This window comes from Pelodiscus sinensis, chromosome 16 (assembly GCF_052426305.1).
Source record: "Pelodiscus sinensis isolate ZL-2025 chromosome 16, ASM5242630v1, whole genome shotgun sequence".
Taxonomy (NCBI): Eukaryota; Metazoa; Chordata; order Testudines; family Trionychidae; genus Pelodiscus; species Pelodiscus sinensis.
In genome coordinates this window covers 34,352,706-34,373,356 of record NC_143067.1, presented here as the reverse complement: position 1 = coordinate 34,373,356, position 20,651 = coordinate 34,352,706, and the positions used below count along the sequence as shown (strand labels likewise).

General features: G+C 44.8%; 1 protein-coding gene across 4 annotated transcripts in view; it reads right to left on the bottom strand.

Annotated features, from left to right (window-relative positions):
• Window positions 1–3,392, bottom strand: part of WWC1 (WW and C2 domain containing 1) — a 141,415-nt gene extending 138,023 nt beyond the window's left edge. For 2 of the 4 annotated variants that reach the window (XM_075900178.2, XM_075900177.2), the window contains exon 1: window positions 2,863–3,390. In XM_075900178.2, coding sequence (XP_075756293.2) covers window positions 2,863–2,981 — 119 coding nt within the window. In that variant the 5' untranslated portion in view covers window positions 2,982–3,390. Of the gene's footprint in view, window positions 1–2,862 lie in introns of all 4 variants that reach the window. The other 2 variants (XM_075900176.2, XM_006115791.3) reach the window with 2 other exon arrangements.
• Between the last annotated feature and the right edge of the window lie 17,259 nt (window positions 3,393–20,651).

The following is a 20,651-nucleotide window of genomic DNA, read 5'->3' as shown; positions in this document are numbered from 1 at the left end:
TAGCTTTCATAGCATAATTTGTTTGATAAATAACTGGATTAGAATCAAATCAATATGTGGCCGTCTTAATTCCAACAAATATAATGGAAAAGCTTAAACAAAGAATCAATTGTTGGGGGGGGGAATAATCAATTACAAAAGTTAACTAGAAACAGACTTCTAATTACCACACAAGACAGACTCCATTTAACTATTTAAAATTATTACAGTAACATTCTGAGACACCTTATGCTTGTTATAGTTGTTTTGGACTATGAATTTCTTTAAAAAAAAGTAAGTAAGTCCAAGAATCCTGAAACTTCAGCAAAGTTTCACATAGTGTACAATTTTATAAATTTAGATCACTATAGCATTTTAGAAGTGTTAACATAGTATTTTGAGGCACAAGTCTCTTCAGTTGCAGTAATTGTACAACAATTAAAATGTGTTAAAAATCTGTCTCTTCACATGATCTCCTAAAGAAACAGTATAATTGACAGTTTCAGTGACATTTCTACAGATTAGCAAGAAAACTGAATTGATCACATGCTGATAATTTTAACTGCAATTTTTTAAGGAGACCTAAGTTGACAGAACATTCAAAAAGTAACTGGTATGGTGACTCACAGCAGATGCTTTTAATATCTTGAGCATAATTTATAATAATGATCAAAAGAATAATAGTGCACACTTCAAAGTAAAGTGGGTCAAGAAGGAAACTGAGCAGTAATACAAGGAGATATAAGAATGATCAGAGAAGCACTATGGGACATGACTAACTCCATGAATATCCTATGGGAATTTAAAAACAAGTAGTTCTGTGGCACCTCAGAGACTAACAAAAATATATTGGATCATGAGCTTTCGACTTCATCAGATGAGTTAGAATGAAAATAACAGAATCAGAGCAGTTAGTCAATTGTAGGACCTATGAGAATGTTAATGGGAATTTAGGTCATGATATTTTGTTTTAAAAAGATGGGTCAAAACATAGAACATGTCGTAATACAGCACTAATATACTACAGCACTGATCTTAGATCCATAGTCTCTGTCCAAAAGTCTCTAGGTGTTTGTAGAGCACACCACAATTTGATCCCAATCGTGATTCGAGTCTTTGAATGTTACTACAATCCAAATAATAATTTCAACATGCTTGATAAGAAGATTAGTGTCTATGTCAGATCTGCAAGAGCCCTGAAGTAACAAAGGGGACAAGACTCTTCTGTGAAACGAAATGGGAAACAAGAGCCAGAACAAGGACTCTTTGCCCAAATATTTATAATGCCACTTAGAAACCACAGTCAAGGATCAGAACCCCATCATGCTAGATACTGAACATTATGCAACAAAGAGAGTCCCTGCCACAGAGAATTTACAGTCTAGGTTTGAGGGATGGATGGAAGGGTGAGGAAACCAAAACAGTGACAAAACTGACTACTTTCCCTACCAATGCCAAAAAGAAATGATTTCTAGACATGGCAGAAGCATGTTTTAAAGAGTTTTTAAAGACAGTGCAAGGATTAGAAGGGAAGATAGAGACATAAGAGAACTGAGTAAGAGGTTCATTATAGCATACAGGACAAATAGAAGGTCATGACATCAGTCAAGGGATGTCTCTCACTTCCATTAACATTCTAATGGTTACCAAGTAGCTGTTAAACAGTGGCAAGCTAAGTGGCAGTGTAACACAACTAAACAAAAGGCTAAAGTCAAATCTTGAGTGTCAGCAGTGCAAATATAATAATGTCAGGTTGCACCTGCAGAAGTTGGCCCAAAACTGCAGACTCTTGATCATCTGACAAACTTATAGCAACCAGGACATTTCCAGGACACACTTTATATTGTGAATATATTATAATGCAGGTGGTCTACTTACAAGTCAAAATGTAAGAAGTCACTTTTTTATGGCTTAGGGGGCAAAAACGAACATTATAATGATTGCTCTTAGTAGCCAGAGTTAGGGGAACTCCTTCTCTTCCATCAAAAACAATAAACTGAATAATCTCAATGGAGTCAAATTGCATGCTTGGGATGGGACGGTGTTCCAGTTAGGCTAGGGACAGCATGGAAACATTTGAAACAGTAAAGGTCCTCTTTCCGGGTACATCTGACTGAATCAGGTAAGACCTTGATATTATTCAGTTAAACATCAGCTGTGTGAATTAGCCTTTCCTCAGCAGAGGTAGCAACACACACACCTATGAATCTAAATCCTCATCCCACACATTGAAAGGTACAGAGAATTTAGTCCTAACAGGTATTATGGTACCAACCATATTTATGAATTGATCAATGCATTTATTCATCAATCAAAATCAAATCACTTGTTTACTAAACACTTTATCCAGACTAGCACTAAGAGTCCCCGAAAATACTTTCTGGTCTACAGAGCAACATGCAGTTTCCCCACTATGAAAGTCAGTACGAGTCACCTTCCAACCTAGCAGTGACCTGAGAAAAGATTGTGCGGCTCAAGCAAAATGCAAAGTAGTTTTGTCCAGCCTCTTGCCCCCTAACGCTGAAGTTACGAGCCGCTATAGCCTATGCAGTGGAGAGAGCTCCCTCCGCAAAGAGAAGTGGTTTGGGGGGAATCAATGTAAACGTGCACCCAGCGCTGGGGGCTGTTACACATCTTGGTCAGGAGGCCTCTTTGGTCTGCGCCACTGGCAACTGCAGCAACAGAGGCTGAGCACACGCACCCCCCAGCCCTCTCCCGGGCCAGCCGTCGGGGGGTCCAAGGAGCCAGTGCTCGTTAGCATCAGGCTCTTTGTGCTCCGGCGCTGCCCCTGCCCTGCGCGGCGGAGCAAACGCCTCTCGCCCTGCACCTGCCTGGCTGCCCCGACAGGCAGCGCGGGCGCGTCCAACCGGTCCGGCCTCATACCTGTCCCGCGGGTCGATCCAGCTGGTGCTCTGGCTGGTGTGGTCGATGTAATAGACTTTCCCGTCGAAGTCCCGGGCCTCCTCCCAGCCCGCTGGCAGAGGCAGCTCCTTCCTTGGCATCTTCTCCAGGCCGGCCTGAGCCGCCCCATGCAGCGCCCAGCCCCGCGCCTGGCGCCGGCAGGAGCAGCCGGGCTGGGGGGCGGCCCCCCCTTGCAAGGCCCGGGGCCTGGGGCAGCGGCGACCCGCCCAGGCGCTGCGAGGAGGACGCGGCGGGAGTCACATCCTACGCCCGGGGGAGCCGGAGATCCCGGCGCGGGCTCCCCTCACGCCTCCATTTCCAGCGCGGCTCCGGCCGCTCGGGGGTGGCTCCGCTCCTGCCGCTCCCGGCCCAGCCTGGCACCGCCGCGGCGGGGCGGGGGGTGTTGCTCCGCCCCGGCCCGAGCGCCCGGCCCGCCCCCAGGTGCTCCGGCGCGGCAGGTACCGGCGCGGCGGCCGCTGCTCCTGTAAACACGGGCGCACCGCAGGCAGGCGCCTCCCCATCCAGGGCACGGGGGTGGGCACAGCGCAGCCCCTCCCTCTGCCGCGCGGGGGGCTGGGCACCGGGCGGCACCTGCCCCGGACGCCGGCTGGGTCGCTCGGCGCCCCCCTGTGCCCAGCCGGGAGGGCGGGGTGCCCCCCCCCCCCGAGCCATCTGCTCTCCCCGGCAGCGAGGGGCGGGGGCGTCTCGGGCTAGCGCGGCCCCAGGCAGAGCGGGCTAGTGGTTAGAACAGGGCACAGGTGAGGCAGGATCCCGCCCCTGACTCTGCGGAGCCTTCCCCGGGAAATTACCGGCCCCAGGTAGTCATGGCCGTGAGCTGGAGCGTGCACGGGGTTGTTTGTGGAGCCCAGCGTGGCAGCCTTAAGCAGCCACAGCCCTTACCCCAGTGCTACAGTCAACCAGTCCAGGAGGTCACCGCTCAGCGCACCCCGCAGCTTTTGCTTGCTTTAGGGTGATGGGTTTCCTGGTCATCCCTCCCACCCCATTCCTTTTATTTTTTCCAGATAGAAAGCTTTGGGTGGCATATTAAAATGGCTGGATTTAGCCAGTGTGCTCAGAGGAGACCCAAGGGCCCGGATCCACCAAGGTGTTTTGTCACCTACCTTGCAATTTTGGCTCCACTGCATAAATAAACTGAACTCTTAGGTACCAAAACTCACTTGGCACCTACATTTTTAAAGTGAAAGTTCCCCTGTATTGCAGACTGGGCATCCACAGGCCTGTGCCCCAGAGCAATTAATTGGATGTGGGGCTTGATCCAGCTGACAAGCTCAGAAGCCACCTACTGAATTGAGTCCATTCAAAATTCGGAGGGGTGGAGGGGAAAACAAAGTGATACCCAGCTTGTACTTTTAGCCCAGTGATTAAAGCAATTACCTGCAAGGTGGGAGACAGGGTCAATATCCCCCCATCCCAGAGGGGGAAGGATTCAAAACGGATCTCACATCCCAGGAAAATGCTCTAACCATTGGGCTAAGAGGGTGAGAGGTGCACTACTACCTCTCCTTCCATTTTGTGTGGAGTGAGGCAGGGGCACACTCATTTCCTCTAGCAGCATCAGTGGCACCATATAAGGTGACCATATTTCCCTATGTTGGATAAGGGGCACCTGGTAAAATTACTCATATTCAAGTGAGGTCAGTGGCAAGCAGAACTATGCAGTACACACGTTCAAATTAACATCAAGTTGACTGCGCTCCTATGAAAAAGAAATGCTGTGTGGCTGGAATCTTTTTATTTGCCTCCTTATCTCTAAGGTTTGACTGTGACACACACAGTCCCGTAACCTCTCTCACACAGTCATCATTCCCCTTTATTCGGCTTTGGTGAGGCCGCATCTGGAGTATTATATCCAGTTCTGGGCCTCCCACTACAAAAAGGATGTGGACGCATTGGAGAAGGTCCAGCGGAGGGCAACCAAAATGATTAGGGGGCTGGAGCATATGACTTATGAGGAGAGGCTGAGGGACTTGGGTCTGTTTAGTCTGCAGAAGCGAAGAGTGAGGGGGGATTTGATAGCAGCCTTCAACTTCCTGAAGGAAGCTTCCAAAGAGGATGGAGAGAGGCTGTTCTCAGTAGTGACAGATGGCAGAACAAGGAGCAATGGTCTCAATTTGTGGTGGGAGTGGTCCAGGTTGGATATTAGGAAAAACTATTTCACTAGGAGGGTGGTGAAGCACTGGAATGGGTTACCTAGGGAAGTAGTGGAGTCTCCATCCCTAGAGGTGTTTAAGTCTTGGCTTGACAAAGCCCTGGCCGGGTTGAGTTAGTTGGAATTGGTCCTGCCTAGAGCAGGGGGCTGGACTTGATGACCTTCTGAGGTCTCTTCCAGTTCTATGATTCTATGATTCACAGGGATAGGGGTGAGTAACCAGCCTGATGCAAGCCTCCCTGCACAGTACTGTCTACACTGGCTGGGCTGCCAGGATGGATCCACCTCTTCTCAAGGCAACATGTGGGGGGAGGGGGGGACATGAAGGGTTACTGGCCCCTCCCCAAACTTCTGTCACAGTTCACACCAGAACATGGCCAGTAGCAGCCTTTCATCCCTGTGCAGGAGGGAACGAATGGGAGCTGCTTCCAGCTGAAGGGAAATGGGGAGGGAAGACAGGGATGACCTGGCCCATGTTTTTTCACAGGTCATCTCTCCCCCACACACACTGCTTCTCTGTGGCTAGAAGCAGCTTGTGCCTTCCTGCCAGCATAGTGTAGAAAGGCAGTTCACACCTCCAAACTGCCACTGGCCACCAACATAACCCAGTCACCTCCTGTCCCCTGGTTACAGTTCTGGCAGGAAGGAGTTAAGCCTTAAGATGTATTGAGCATCAAAGCATAGGGAACCTGACTGCAGGGCTTCCCTGAACTGGGCCAGAGAGGTGGCTCAGCACAGGGTGTCTAGGGTAAGAGCAGGTACGAGGTGTGGAACGAGGTATGGCACGGGGTCCGAACTAGCCGGCATTTAAAAATGGCGCCGGCCGGCTTTATGCAAATGAAGCCCGGGAAATTCAAATCCCGGGCTTCATTTGCAACTCTGTATGACTACATTACCCCCCTTAGTTTGAACTAGGGGGGTAGTGTAGACATACTCTAAGTTATTATGAAATAGCGCTAGTTATTTTGAAATAGTGTTGCAGTATAGACTTTAAGTATTGTAGCGGGGGTGGCAAGACACATACATTTTTCTTTTCCTTTGTAGAGCAGACATCACCTTCTACCAGGCTTGCCTGTAATATCTGTTCCCCTTGATTGGCTGCATCCTCTAGGTCCTACCTACTCTACCGTTTCATTTGATGAGGCAAAACTGGGGCATGAGGAAACATTAATCAGGAGAGAGCCCTTTGGGCTCTTGAAAGGTTCATATTACCCATAACAGATGGTAAATAAGTCACTATTATTTCTTTTGCTGATGGCTGATGACAGAAAAACAAGGAGGCATTCAATGAATTTAAAGACAGTGAATTTTAAAACTGATAAAAGAAAATATAGGTTTATTAAATACACAAAGTGTGTTTAACCTGCAGAACTCATTGCCACTGGATATCACTGAGGCCAAGGCTTTTAGTAAAAAGGCCTCTATTTGTAGATAATGAGAGCACCACCATTAAAAAAGAATTTAAAAGTGAACTTTAAAGGGGATAGACAGGCAGAGCTCCAAGGCATGAACTCCCTACTGATTAAAATGAGTGAGAATGATGGTTCCATAATAATCCATATTTGGATATTCAATTATTGTTCACTGTTGAGTTTCTTACAACTTCCTGTGAAGCATCTAGGATTGGCGTCAGAGCATCAGAGAAAGGATATTGGATTGGACGGTCCCCATGATTGATCCAGAACAGGAATGCTTGTGTCCCTATGTTAAACTACTATTCACTCCATTAGCGAATGATCAAACTTGTTTACAGAAGTGCAGTCCACTAGACAGGATCTTGGAGTGGGAGTCAGGTGGTATGGGCTTTGTCCGCCATTCTGCCACTGATTTGTTATGGGCTAATGCTTCAGTTAATCATTTTTAGATTGGGTATAGTGGTACTCATCTCGCTTTGCAATCCACATTGAGATCTATATATAGATGAAAAGTGCTATAAGAGAGTTAGGTAATATAGCAGAAAACAATCAGCAGCAATTAAAAATTGCATTGAAGGATGAGAAAAAAGAACAAGGAGATTAATGAGCTCAAAATACATGTGTGTATTCAAATAGGATAGTGTTCTCTAGTAATGCACACTATCGAGTTGTATTTATGCCTTTGATGTGTTTTAAAAAAAAATTATTTCTAAAAAAATATTTCTAGACATATTCAACTTCCAGTGAAAACCCTTTATTATTCCATTGTTTTTAAAGAAAAAAATTCCTGACTGTCTGTTCATTAAAATGCATGCATGTACGTAGGCAGGCATTTATTTCATTGTAACTCTTCCCCTTTTACCACTTTTACTCATAACAAAGGAATTCAGTGTTATCAAAATCTGTTTGAAGTATGAAGTCATGGATAAACAGGTGACTATTGCCACACAAGCAAACAAAATGATTCATAGGTAAGTTCTTTCCATACGTAAAAGGAAGGGCTCTGTGTAGGACAGGCCAAGGAACAAGGCTCCCTGTCTCGGTGCTATCCAGTGCCACTCCATTGATTATTGCTATACCATCAGTGTACCTAGAAACCCAATTGTGCCAGACCGTGTAGCTTTGTATAGTCCATTTTAATAGACTATCTTGGAAATTATTAGATAACAGCATCTATTTTAATACTATGATCTCTTTAATATGGTAAAGAGTAAGTTGCTGGCCAAAGCCTGGTGTGTGGTTTTTTATTTATTTAAGAATCTACTTATGTTCCAACCTAAACACTTACTCGAGTGTTTACAGTTGTGCTCCTAGTAGGGTGTAAATAACAAGGTGGTGAAAACACCAGAAGCCACCTGTCTCAGAGGTTGTATGTATATCCCACACTGCAGTAGGGGATAAGAAGCAGGCAGACAAGCCAGGGAAGGGAAGGCCCAAAGAACCTGTGTTACCTGCCAATTATGAATTAGAATCTTTCACTGGATCCCAGGAAGGCTGGTATTTAAACAGGAATTAGCCCTAGAAGTGGCTTTTCAGAAGGAAAAGAGGGTAGGCTTAGAGTACTGCTAGTCCAGTGTGGAGCTTGCTGGAGCTAGGAGAACCTCAGGAGTGATTTGGATTTTTTTAATTGTTAGGGCTCCTTCACATGGGGAAATTGACCACACTAGCTACACTGGAATAGTTCCCCAAGCGGATGATCATTTTATTCCACAATTATTCCGATTGGAAAGTGCACTAATTATTCTGGCATAAAGTTACTTTTGTTCTGGAATAGAGTGCACACAGAGAGCAAGTGATTGAACTCCTTCCAAAAGGGCCTGCTGATAATACTGGTTAATTCTTTGTTTGTTGTGAAGAGTGAAAGGAGCCTGACAGGGTTAGCTGTACAGACTTGGGAGTCTTGGACATTTTCCTCGGGAATAGGCGAGAGCCTGGGCCTTAATTTTTGGGCTTTCCATTCCCACCCCAGGTAACCTGACATAAAAGCATAGCTCCCATGGATCCCAATAGTACTAAGTAGGAATTTCAGTTTTGCCAGTCTCAAATAATGAGTTGAGAGGGCTACCCCAAAACAACATTTAAAAATAATCTTTGTTCTCTTTACCTGTTTTCTAAGTTTGGAACCTTTCTGTTTTATGTTTTAATTTATTTTTCCCCTCAGCAACCACAAGAACTAGAATTTTTTTTAATAAAAGCTGAAGTTCTGAAACTTTTGCACAATTGTCTATTGTTGAGGAAGCTCTGGTGTCTGATTTGATTGGCTCATATTTAAAATGGGGATTTTAATCAGTGCTTCAGGATGTAACAGTGGGAGATGTGAGAAGTAATTACACAAAGCTTTGGGATCCCACTGTGGAAAGCTAATGTACAGTGTTAAATGTTTCAGTGTAACGGGTACAACACAGATATGCGGTAGAAGGAAATGCAAAATGAAACCCTAAATCAGTGGTCACCAACCAGTACATCAGGATCTACCAGTAGATCTCAGAGCCTCTGACAGGTGATCTTGACTAGTTTGGCCAGGAAGCTATCAAGTGCTGGCACTTCAGTTGCCCCTCCACCCACTGTCATGCTGCTCTTGCCCTTTGCATTGAAGCTTCCCCTCTGGGAGCCTCCTGCTTGCTGTGCAGGATGTGGGAGGGAGAAGAGGGGAAGTGCTGATCTCAGGGTGTCCCTCCTTCCTCCACTGCTGTACCCTATCTCCACAGAGAGAAAGGAATGGAGGGAGCTTGGCAAGGCAAATGTCTGTCACTCTCACAACCTGTGTCTCTGTCATTCTCACAAGCACACACTGTCCTTCTCTCTCATCTCCTGACCCAACACGTATATGGGGGGTTGTTGTTACTTCTGTTACTGCTTACAAAATGGGTTATTTTTAGTTTTTGACTTGTCTCTGCATTTCATAACTTTCATTTCTCTCATGCTTAAATTTAATTCTTTGAGTAGCGAGTTCTAAAATGTCTAACCTGTTGTGGGTGGAGTAATTATCCCTGTGGCAATTGTGCTCCTGGAGGTAGCTGGCTTGTCCCAGCAGCCCTTGAGAAAGTCAGAGCAGGAGGTCTCCACGTGCTGTCCTTGCCTGCAGACACCACTCCTGCAGCTGCCATTGATCAATAATGGAGAGCCATGGCCAGTGAAGGCTGTGTTGTTGGGGCCTGTAGATGAGGGGCAGCACATGGAGTAATGGAGCCACTGTTGTACATGCCAGCTATTTTCAGGGGTGGTGCAGGGCCAGGGCAGGTGTAAATCTGCCTTGGCTCCTGCTCCCAGAGTGGGTGGAGTGGGGATGGGACATGAGCCCACCACCCTGTGCTCTCCAGGCAAATGCTATATTCCCTGGGCCACTGCAGATCTGACCCTACCTCCCGCAGGTCCCCTATCCTGCCTTCCTAATACAGGAGCCAGCTCTATCCCTGGAGCAGCCTGTGTTGGCTGTCCCGCCAGTCCCAGGGTGGGCGAAGGGAGGCAGGACTTGAATGCAACACCCTGTGCTCCCCAGGTGAATGCCCTATCCCCTATGGCAGTGTTTCTTAACCTTTTTTTTATAAAGTACCCCTTTTTCAAAAAATAATAATTATAAGTACCCCAAGTACCTACAGTTTTCACACACCATTCTTTTTCTACCATTTTAACACATTTGTTTAAACAACTTAATTGTAGCTGGGCAGGTGATGATATTTTTGGGTGTAAAAAGTACAAAAATAATAAAGTGCTATAAAACTCAAAACAAAAGTTCAGTTTTCTGTAAGTTTCAGTTGTGTTGATGTATCCCCTGACTTCTCCTAAGGGTATTGTATCACTGGTTGAGAAACACTGCCCTATGGCACTGCAGAATCCTTCAAAGGGTCCCTTGATTCTGTGTTGGCTGTCTGGTTGCTCCCACAATATACTGAGGGTGGATAGGACTTCAACCCACCACTCTATGATCCCCAGGTAAATGCTTTTTCCCCCAGTCCACTCTAGAGCTGAGCCCACCTCCCTATTGTCAGCAGGTCCCTTATCCTGTGTTGGCTGTTTGGTCACTAACAGGGTGGGCAGGGCTTGAACCCACCAACCTGTGCTCCCCAGAAGGATACGCTAGCCCCTAAGCTAGCACAGAGCCCACCCGCTAGCCTATCTTCAGGACATCCCTTATCCTGCTTTTCTAATGCAGGAGCCCTCTCCATCCCTGGGACAGACTGTGTTGGCTATCTGGCTGCTCCCAGGGTGGGCAGAGGTGGGGGAGACGTGAATCCCCAACCCTGCTCTCCCCAGGCAACTGCCCTATCCCCTAGGGCACTCCAGAGCCCATCCCACTGCCCTACCTTCAGGATGTCCCCTCCCACTCTCCAAACCCATTGGCCCAAGACCAGAACCTAGACCCCTATCCCAGCCTCTTGAAACTGAATGAGATTCAGGGAGGAAGAGGGATGGAGTGAGCAGGGTGAGGCCTCAGAAAATGGGTGGAGCAGAGGCAGGGCCTCAGAGAAGCGGGGGAAGGAAGCTGGGCCAGGATATTTGGGTTTGAGGTGAATTTTACATTGCACTTAAATTGAAAAAGTGATCTTGTGGTTAAAAAGACTGGAGACCACTGCCCTAAGCAGATGCTTGGCTTATTATGCTTGTTCATCACAAAGAAATCAATGAAGGATTTTGAAAATGAAAGGAAATTGATCAACCCACTTCCATAGTAGTTTCATAGTGTTTATTTTTGGATAGACTTACACTTGTGCATTTAAAGTAAGTAGTGGACATGTTGTTTATCAAGCGAAGAATTAATAATATAGGCCATAATTCTGCAAATCAAACCAAATTGAGGAGTACTTCCAGCCCTAAGCATTCTAAAATAATGACTCCAAAAATCAAAAGATTAAAAAAACTCAATTGTAGCTGCTCTACTAATTACCTTACAGTTTTTGAGGCTGTAGGGTACACATTGGCCATGTCCTCAAGTTTTTCATTACAACCATAGACGTTGAGACTCATGTAATCACATGAATCTGAGAGCTGGGGATTTAAGAAACAGCAAACATCTCCTGATATGTTATAGGATCATATTTGCAACACTTAGCTGGACTTGATAGGGGCTCTGCCCAAAGACATCCTTTTCCAGGATGGGGACCTTACTCCAAGGTCTTTAGGTGCCTAAATCCCCTTGAAATCACTGATAGTTAGGATCCTAAACACCTTTGAGTCGTAGTGACTTAGTCTACATAGTCTGAATCCAACCTAGGCACAGCTCCATTGATATCACTAGTTTTACAGTAATAGATACTATCTAGAGCAATGGAAAAATGGAATGTCTGGTATAACTGCATCCAGTTACTAAAGAAATCTGATTGTAGTAATAAAAAAGACTCCTTAAGAAGTTTCACATAATACATGGAGCTGTTTATTTCCACTTCAGCATAAGACTGTGGAGAGACTGAGGGGTAAATAAGGAATCAAACATATTAAATACTGAAGAAGATTTTCTGTTAGTTGCAAACTCTGAGGAATCCAACAAGTCTGGTTTGGAACAATATGCTATTTTTCTCTTAACTTGTTGCCTTTTTCTGCATCTCATGTGATTCCAATTCAATGTTATTCTCCCCTCCCCCAATTATTATTTTGCAAACCCTATCAGAGGCTGCAGCTTTTATCTAATAAATAAATGTGCATTGAAGGAATATTAATTGGCTTTCACATGGATCAATATTTTCAAATGGAAAATATTTTGCTGCTCAATTCATTGGGCATTTTGTCTATCAAGAATCCTGAATGACAAGTGCATGACTGAGCCCATAGTCACATAACTTTAGTTATGTAACCAAGAGCAGACTGGCTACGTTCGTAATTATGGCAAAGGGCCCCAGCACTGTCCAAAGAGAAGGTTCTATGAGACATGTTGTAAGTATTTACAACAAGGGCAAACAACTACTTGAGAGCTTTAATGACCTACGATATGGTACGTTTGGGATGGCTTCTTTCTTAAATCCAGAGTAAACATTCTTGAAAATGAGCTTTTTCCCAGTGCAATGTGACTCACAAGAGGACACCTGCTGTATAAGCATAAGTCATGTGGAATTTCACTTTTGGGGCTGGTGTTTACAAGTTACTCGGCTGTCTGTTTGCTACATGTCACCTTTGCAATCTTTGGCACTTTGCACACCTGCATTAAAAATATATTTATCTCTTGGCAAACAGATATGCAGAGAGGGAATAAATTCCTCCAGGTGTTGCAAGGTCACCACCTGTTTTTCTTCACCTAAAACAATTTGCCTTTTACACTCTGCCCTTTATTGTCAGTATTTTGTGAGCCCCTCCCTATCACGTTGTCTAGAATGGTTCAGACCACGAGGGCTGACCCCAGAGCGGACGGTTAAGAAACAGGGTAGAGACTACAGATTGGTTGTGTGAAATGTAATTATAGAATGCCAACCCTGTAACAAATGGGAACCCCTGAAGCACTGTAACAATCTTACCAATGAGTCACAGTCAGTCCCCTGGGGCATTCCAGTGTATCTTGCCATCCAGGCAAGCTGGATTTAGTGGAAAAAATGGCAGTGTAGATGCGGATCTGTCAAAAATAATATCTTTCAGGGGCTTAATTATTTTGCTCTAGGTAAAAATTTTTCTTGTTGGATGAGTTATAAAATTGAAAAATGTCTGTTCTGACCTATGAAGCACACACAAAGGCTACGTCTACATTGGCATGATTTTCTGAAAATGCTTTTAACGTAAAAGTTTTCCGTTAAAAGCATTTTCGGAAAAGCATGTCTAGATTGGCAGGATGCTTTTCCGCAAAAGCACTTTTTGCGGAAAAGCGTCCGTGGCCAATCTAGACGTGGTTTTCCGCAAAAAAGCCCCGATCGCCATTTTCGCGATCGGGGCTTTTTTTGCAGAAAACAGTACTGTGCTGCCTACACTGGCCCTTTTGCGCAAAAGTCTTTCGGAAAAATACTTTTGCCTGAACAGGAGCAGCACAGTATTTCCTCAAGAACACTGACGATCTTACATGAGATCGTCAATATTCTTGCGGAAATTCAAACGGCCAGAGTAGACAGCTGGCACGTTTTTCTGCAAAATCATCTAATTTTGTGGAAAAACTTGCCAGTCTAGACACAGCCATAAAGAATAATACTTAAAGCACTGGCTGCAGACATTATAAGTTGGATTTATATGTATGTAGCAACTTACAAGCATTTCATAAAGTCTAAACACTGAATCTTATACTACGTCTGGTACCCATCTTAATCATACTACCACCCGGGTGATCTGGACTAGTTTCCACCAATGAATTTGTCAGTATCTGGCTGAGATCTGCCAACATCACATTCTCATGCATGTTAAAATGATTGAGGTGTACAATTGGTAGGAAGGTTGGGCCAGCTCTCTGCCCTGATGCCCTTTTAAACCATAGAGCATAGGCCCCCAAACTGTAAGGTGTGTCCCCTAGCGGGTGTGGGGGAACATTCAGGGGGACACAGATGGAGTCCAAGCCAGGAATCATGGGGAGTGAAGAGGATGCACCACCCAGCTCCATTCCTGGCCTCAGCCCTGGCTTCCCAGGTGTTGACCGCATGTTTCACTTCTGGTCCCTAGCCATCAGCATCCCAGCCTTGACTCTCAGGGCTCCAGCTCTGCTTCTGCCCCTAGCCGTGGCCCCTGTCTTGGCCCATTCACATCCCTCTCTCTCCTGGAGATATGGCCCCACTCCTGGCTACACTCAAGGATGGAGGGGGAAAGGACAGGCGTGAGCATAGGGTGAACAGTTTGGGGACCACTGCCTCAGATGGCAGGAGACTGAACAGTGAGGTGCTTAATGCTTGATGTACACCTTTATAAACACAGTGGATTAAAACTGGAGAGGAAAGATGTGTGGGAGCATGAGAATCTGTTGTTAGTCCACACCTAACTTAAAATGAGATTTTTGTGATACAGGACTAGACTGCTCCCACTGAATCCATTGGTGTTTATGCCCCTGGCTGCAGGGGGATCAGGATTTGGTCCATAATGCCAGCTCCGTGTTAGTTAAAAAAAGCAGAGGTCAAGCAAAATGAGCCTCCCACTCTAAATAAACTTACAAAAGAAAATAAACTCTGTGGATCAGCACAACCAACATAGGAGTCTTAGTCAATTTAACTTCATTTGTAATTCCTGCTGTCTGACTGCACTTGCCCAGAAGATAAGGAAAGATACTTCCTATTGGCAACGTTTTCTGATCACGCGACAACGCACTTTCTAAATAATCACAATAATATTGTGCTCTTTGGAAACTCTTTAATATGTCCCTTAATTTTTGCATTATATTGTAACAATGGGCCACAATACAAAATCAAATCAGAAAACAACACACTCTTAAAATTACTATCCTCTGTATTGGTGGAATAATTTGAAAGAAAACAAAATACAAAAACGTATCAGTAAGTAATGTGGAAAATATAGTTCATATTACTCAAAGTACATATCTGAAGTGATTTATCTGAAAAGATCTCATGTGGAGCAAAACATGTGGATTTAGGTACGGACTAGGGTAAGAGAGAATCTTGTTCATGGGCCTGCATGAAATTAGACATTTACCTGATTTTTGTAACAGATTTAATATGGAGAAAGTAAATAAGGAAAGGTTATTTACTTGCTCCCATAACACAAGAACTAGGGGTCACCAAATAAAATTAATAGGTAGCAGATTAAAAAAAAACAAAAGGAAGTATTTCTTCACACAACACAAAGTCAACCTGTGGAACTCCTTACCAGAGGATGTTGTGAAGGCCACAATTCCAAAAAGAGTGAGATAGATTCATAGTCTCCTATAGACAACCACCTAACCTCAAGATGATTCTTACCAACAACCACAGGACATACCACACTAATACCAACCCTGGTACCTTCCCTTGCAACAAACCCTGTTGCCAGCTTTGTCCACATATTCACTCTGCTGATACCATTATTGGACCTAACCAAGTGAGTTATAAGATCAAGAACACATATTCCTGTGCATGCAGAAATATAATTTATGCTATCATGTGCTGAAAGTGTCCGTCTGCTATGTACATTGGACAAACGTCTCAGACACTTCGCCAAAGGATCAATGCCCACAAAACAGATATTAGACAGGATCACAAAGAAAAAACAGTTTCTTGCCATTTCAGCCAGAAAGGACATTGTCTCAATGACTTGATTACCTGCATCCTGCTTCAAAGGCCTTTTAAGACTACACTTGAAAGGGAATCCTCTGAACTGTCATTCATGCTTAAATTCGACTCTTTACGCCTAAGTTTGAATAAAGACTCTAATTATCTTACCCATTACAAAGATAGCTTCCCCAATTATCACCTCTAATATCATTAGCTCACAGACATTTCTCCCCCCCCCCCCCCCCCCGGCATCCTCCTTCTGTTCTGAAATTTGATTTGTCCTTTTCATATGTGTTCATTTTTTTAATTGTATCCTTTGGTATATATGGTTGTGACAATTTTCTTCCACTATTTGATCTGAGGAAGTGGGTCTGGCCCACGAAAGCTCATCTCCTAATAAACCATCTTGTTAGTCTTTAAAGTGCTACATAGTCCTGTTTTTTGTTTCAGCTACACCAGACAAACACGGCTACATTTCTATCATAGATTCATGGATGATAGATCCATCAATGGCTATTAGTCAGGATGGGAATGAATGGTATCTCTAGCCTTTGTTTGTCAGAAGCTGGGAATGGGTGACAGAGGATGGATGGCTCACTTGATGATTGCCTGTTTTGTTCATTTTCTGTGGAGCATTTGGAATCGGCCACTGCTGGAAGACAGGATTCTGGGCTAGATGGACCTTTGGTCTGACTTAGTATCGCCATTCTTATGTTCTCCCTAGAGATGGCCCTACTTATTCTTGTACATGTATAATTGGGAGTACTTTTCCAATGTGCAATGCTTTGTAGTTCAGACTCCTATACTCGTCAGCCTCCCACTATTGGGTAAGAGATTCTCTGTTGTAAAGATGCATAGTAGTTGTGGGTAACCCTGGTCCTGGAGGAAGAGATGAGAATCTCACATAACTAGGGCCAATTTCATGGAGAATTCAGAATGTCAGGACAGAGACTTGAGCTAGGCTCTTTGTTCAGTAAGTAGTCAATGCAGTGAAAAGAGCACGAGAGTGATGTGTTCATGGCAACTTGTGTTGCTAAGCAGATGCATTTTGTATTCGCTGCAGTTTTTCCTGGGTATGTGGTTTCATTCCTTAGATACGAGTTGCAATAATCAAGCCTCGAGGCTGCAAATATATATAATGCAGTGGAAATGTTTGTGTCTGATAGCCAGTCTTTTGCCAGTCACCAGCTGGGCACAGATAAAAGGCTGTTTGGGCATCCACTAATAATACCTCTGCCATGTTGCTATCTATCAAATGTAATCAGTAAAATGCTATTTGTTAGTATATTTATTATCAGAGCACACAGGAGACCCAGCAATGGACCAGTGCTCCTTTGCGTTAGGGTGCTGTACAAACAGAACAAAAGGACATTCCCTGCCCCATGGAACTCAGACTGTAAGTACACCTCTAAAACATTACAAAAGGAACTCAGTGTCACCACCCTCAGTTTTACAGATGGGGAAACTGAGGCAATGAAAACTGAATGGCTGGATTTACAAAAAGACTTAGGCATCTAACTGCTACTTTAAATAGCTGAATCCCAGAATCAAGCCTGACCAGGATACACCCCTGCTCAGTGGCCCCCAGTTCTCTGGACACATACAATTGCTCAGTGCCTAAGTTTTTTCAGTAAAAGTTCTTCAGGCTCCGATGCTTCTGAGCCTATGCACCATCGGTCCATTCCTGATGATGCTTCAGCCCAGAGTGATGCACAAACCAGGCATTCTTCTACCTTACTCTTCTGCAGGGCTTGATTCAGTAAGTGTTCCCCAAGATTACCTAGGAGATCAGGTCCTGCTGGCTGAGTCTACATAAAATGATGGTGATGATAGACTTCCCTAAACTTTTAGCCTAATCATTAGTGGACTCACCTGGGAGGTGGAAGATCTTCAGTTCATGTCTACCTGCTCCTTCATGGAGTTCCTCTAACCACTGGCCTATGGGATGTTCTGACGGGTGGGTGCAAAAGTGACTCTCTCAGTCTCTTTTATTGAAGCTGTTTCATTGTGAATAAATAATTGAAAAAGCCTTTGGAACAGGGGACAACCTGAAACTGTTAATGAAGTGGTGGCCCCACCAAGACACTTGTTTCTAATTTGCATAATAAACTAAGAAAGAAATGATTTTTATTTAAAAGGAAGCATAATTTCACTAGGGCTCATTTCTACCATCTGACTAGGATTTTCTCTAAGGAATTCTTATAACTTGATTAAATAATCAAGACCCTATTTTGTCACTTGCACTTTATACCCCATTCCTGAATTGTGATGTGGTACTAAATTCTACTGAGTTGCACTCCTATCATTATACCTTTCATCTCAAGAGAGCCCATAGCATTAAACAAGAGACTTGAGTCTTATTAAACTAAATGAGGACCATTACCAGCAAATGAACCTAAACTCTTAGCCCTGGTCTATATTAGGGAATTCTTTTGAAATAACTTCCCTTATTTCGAAATAACAAGTAAAGTGTCCATACTACCAAGCACGTTATTTCGAAATAATAACTCCTGCTTTCCATGAGGGATAATGCTTATTTAGAAATAGTAATTTCAAAATAGCAGTAGTATGGATGCTCCACTGATGCTATTTTGAAATAACTACTCCCCAGAGTCATTCAAAGTAATTACTCCAGTGCCTCCTGGAGCTCTAAGTCGAGATAACGCATCCAGATTAAGGGAGCCTGCCTTGGACTAATTTGGAGGCTTCCCTATAATGTGGATACGCTATTTTGAAATAGTTATTTCGGGTGTTGTTTTTCCAAAATAAGTTATTTTGACAATTTCCTAGTGCAGACATGCCCTTATTTACCACATGGAGCAGTAAGAGTGTGGATTTATATACCTACTTCATCTCAAAGAAGGCATAAGAGGATGCATGAGAAGCAAGTGTAGTATTTGAAGAATTTGCTGGGCTAGTATTGTGTGTGCTTGAGATGGAGTTAGAGAAGACAGACCAGGCAAATCGTTCAAGTCAGTCCAGATTGTGGGTACCCAACCCTTCAGAAAATCTGGATACCTTTCTTTATGTATTTGAATAGGGATTGAGTTACACCACTATCATCCTAGATCAAAGATGCTGGCGCTAGCATTTTTCATTTCAAGGATCCCCAAACACTTAGGCTGCGTCTAGTCTGGCAAGTTTTTCTGCAAAAGCGACTGCTTTTGTGCAAAAACTTGCCAGCTGGCTACACTGGCCACTTGATTTTGCACAAAAGAACTGATGTTCTACTGTCTGAAATCAGAGCTTCTTGCGCAAATGCTTTGACGTTCCCGTTCGGGCAAAAGCCCTTTTCCGGAAATGTTTTTGCACAAGAGGGCCAGTGTAGACAGCTAAAAACTGTTTTGCGCAAAAAAGCCCCGATGGCGAAAATGGCTATCAGGGCTTTCTTGTGCAAAACCGCGTCTAGATTGGCACAGACGCTTTTCCGCAAAAAGTGATTTTGTGGAAAAGTGTCCGTGCCAATCTAGACGCACTTTTCCACAAATGCTTTTAACGGAAAAACTTTTCCGTTAAAAGCATTTGTGGAAAATCATGCCAGTCTAGACGTAGCCTTACACGTTGTAGTAGGGCAACTTATGGTGTTTCTGTACTGATGATCTGAGGCGGGGAACTGAGAAGCCTGTTTTCAGTAAGCAAGGCCGGGGTATTTTGCTGGCAGTGCTCACCGCCCAAGAAGGGATGGGACATAGCCACAGCATTGTCTCTGCAATGCAAATGGCATAGAGCCACCAGGACAGCTCCTATGTATGTCACTTTCCATTTATTTCCACTGGTTGACATATCCTTTGCTTCCATCACCTGCTGCTGACCTCTGCGTGAATGAAGAATCCAGATGCCATCACGCCCCACTTGACTTCATCCTAGAAAACCTGCAATGGCTTCTTTTTGTATGAATAGATTCAGGCACCATAAGTAGGGTGACCCTATTTTCTTATACTAAATCCAGGGCACTTGGTAAAATAACTTGTATGCAAACGAGTTGAGCGGCACTCAGTCTGAACGTTCACAGTCCAAATATTCAAATTATCATCAAGTTGACTGAGCCGCTGTACAGCTGGCATCTTTTCATTCACTTTACCTGTAAGGTTTGCACGGGGAGAGGTGACACATGCACACAGTCCCATGCACCTTGCTCACATAGGGATGGGGGTGATGCTGCATCTTCTCAAGACCACGTGTGGGAGGCACACAGGGTCACAGGCCCTCTGCCCAGATTTCTCTGTAGATTCACACCAGAACAAGGCCAGCAGCAGCCGGTGCAGGAGGGAACGAACGGGAGCTACTTCCAGCTGTAGGGAGATGTAGGCATGATCTGGCCCATGTGTTTTCATGGATCATCTCTTCCCTCCCATTCCCCACTTCACTCCCCTGTGGCTAGAAGAAGCTTGTGCCTTCCTGATCACACAGCGTAGAAAGGCAACTTATACCTCCAAGCTGCTGCTGGCCACCAACATAACCCAGCCACCTCCCGTCCCAAGGTTACAGTGCTGGCAGGAAGGAGTTAAGCCCTAAGGGTGTATTGAGCATAAAAGCATGGGGAACCTGATTGCAGGGACTTCAATCTGATTGCAGGGAACTGGGCCGGAGAGCTGGTTCAGCATAGGCCGTCAGTGCAGCTGGGGCTGGGGGAGGCAAGTCTATAGCCACGAGCCCTCTGCTAAGGCCCTGACCCCACCACCGGGTGGGGAGAAGGTGTTCCCATCCCCCACCATGGGAAGGGGAAGAGACACACACTCTAGCCTGCCCAGCCCCCAGAGCACCAGGGAGGGATGAGGCTACACAGGGAGAGCAGGCACTGGGGCAGGGCTGGATTTCCCAATAGGCAGACTAAGCACGTGCTTAGGGCACCAGCAAAGCAGGGGCACCAAAAAAAAAAAAGGAGATTTTTACGGTATAGTTTTGTTTTCATTTTGAATTACATATGGGGAGGGAGGGGACTCAATCTTTTCAGTGCTTAGGACCTCTAAAGGTCTTAATCCGGCCCTGCACATAACCAGCCCTGCCTGCCTGCACCTATAGGAAGCAGAGTGGCTGGAAATGGGGTGAAGGCGGGAGGGGAAAACCTGCTAAGAGGTAGCATGCAGC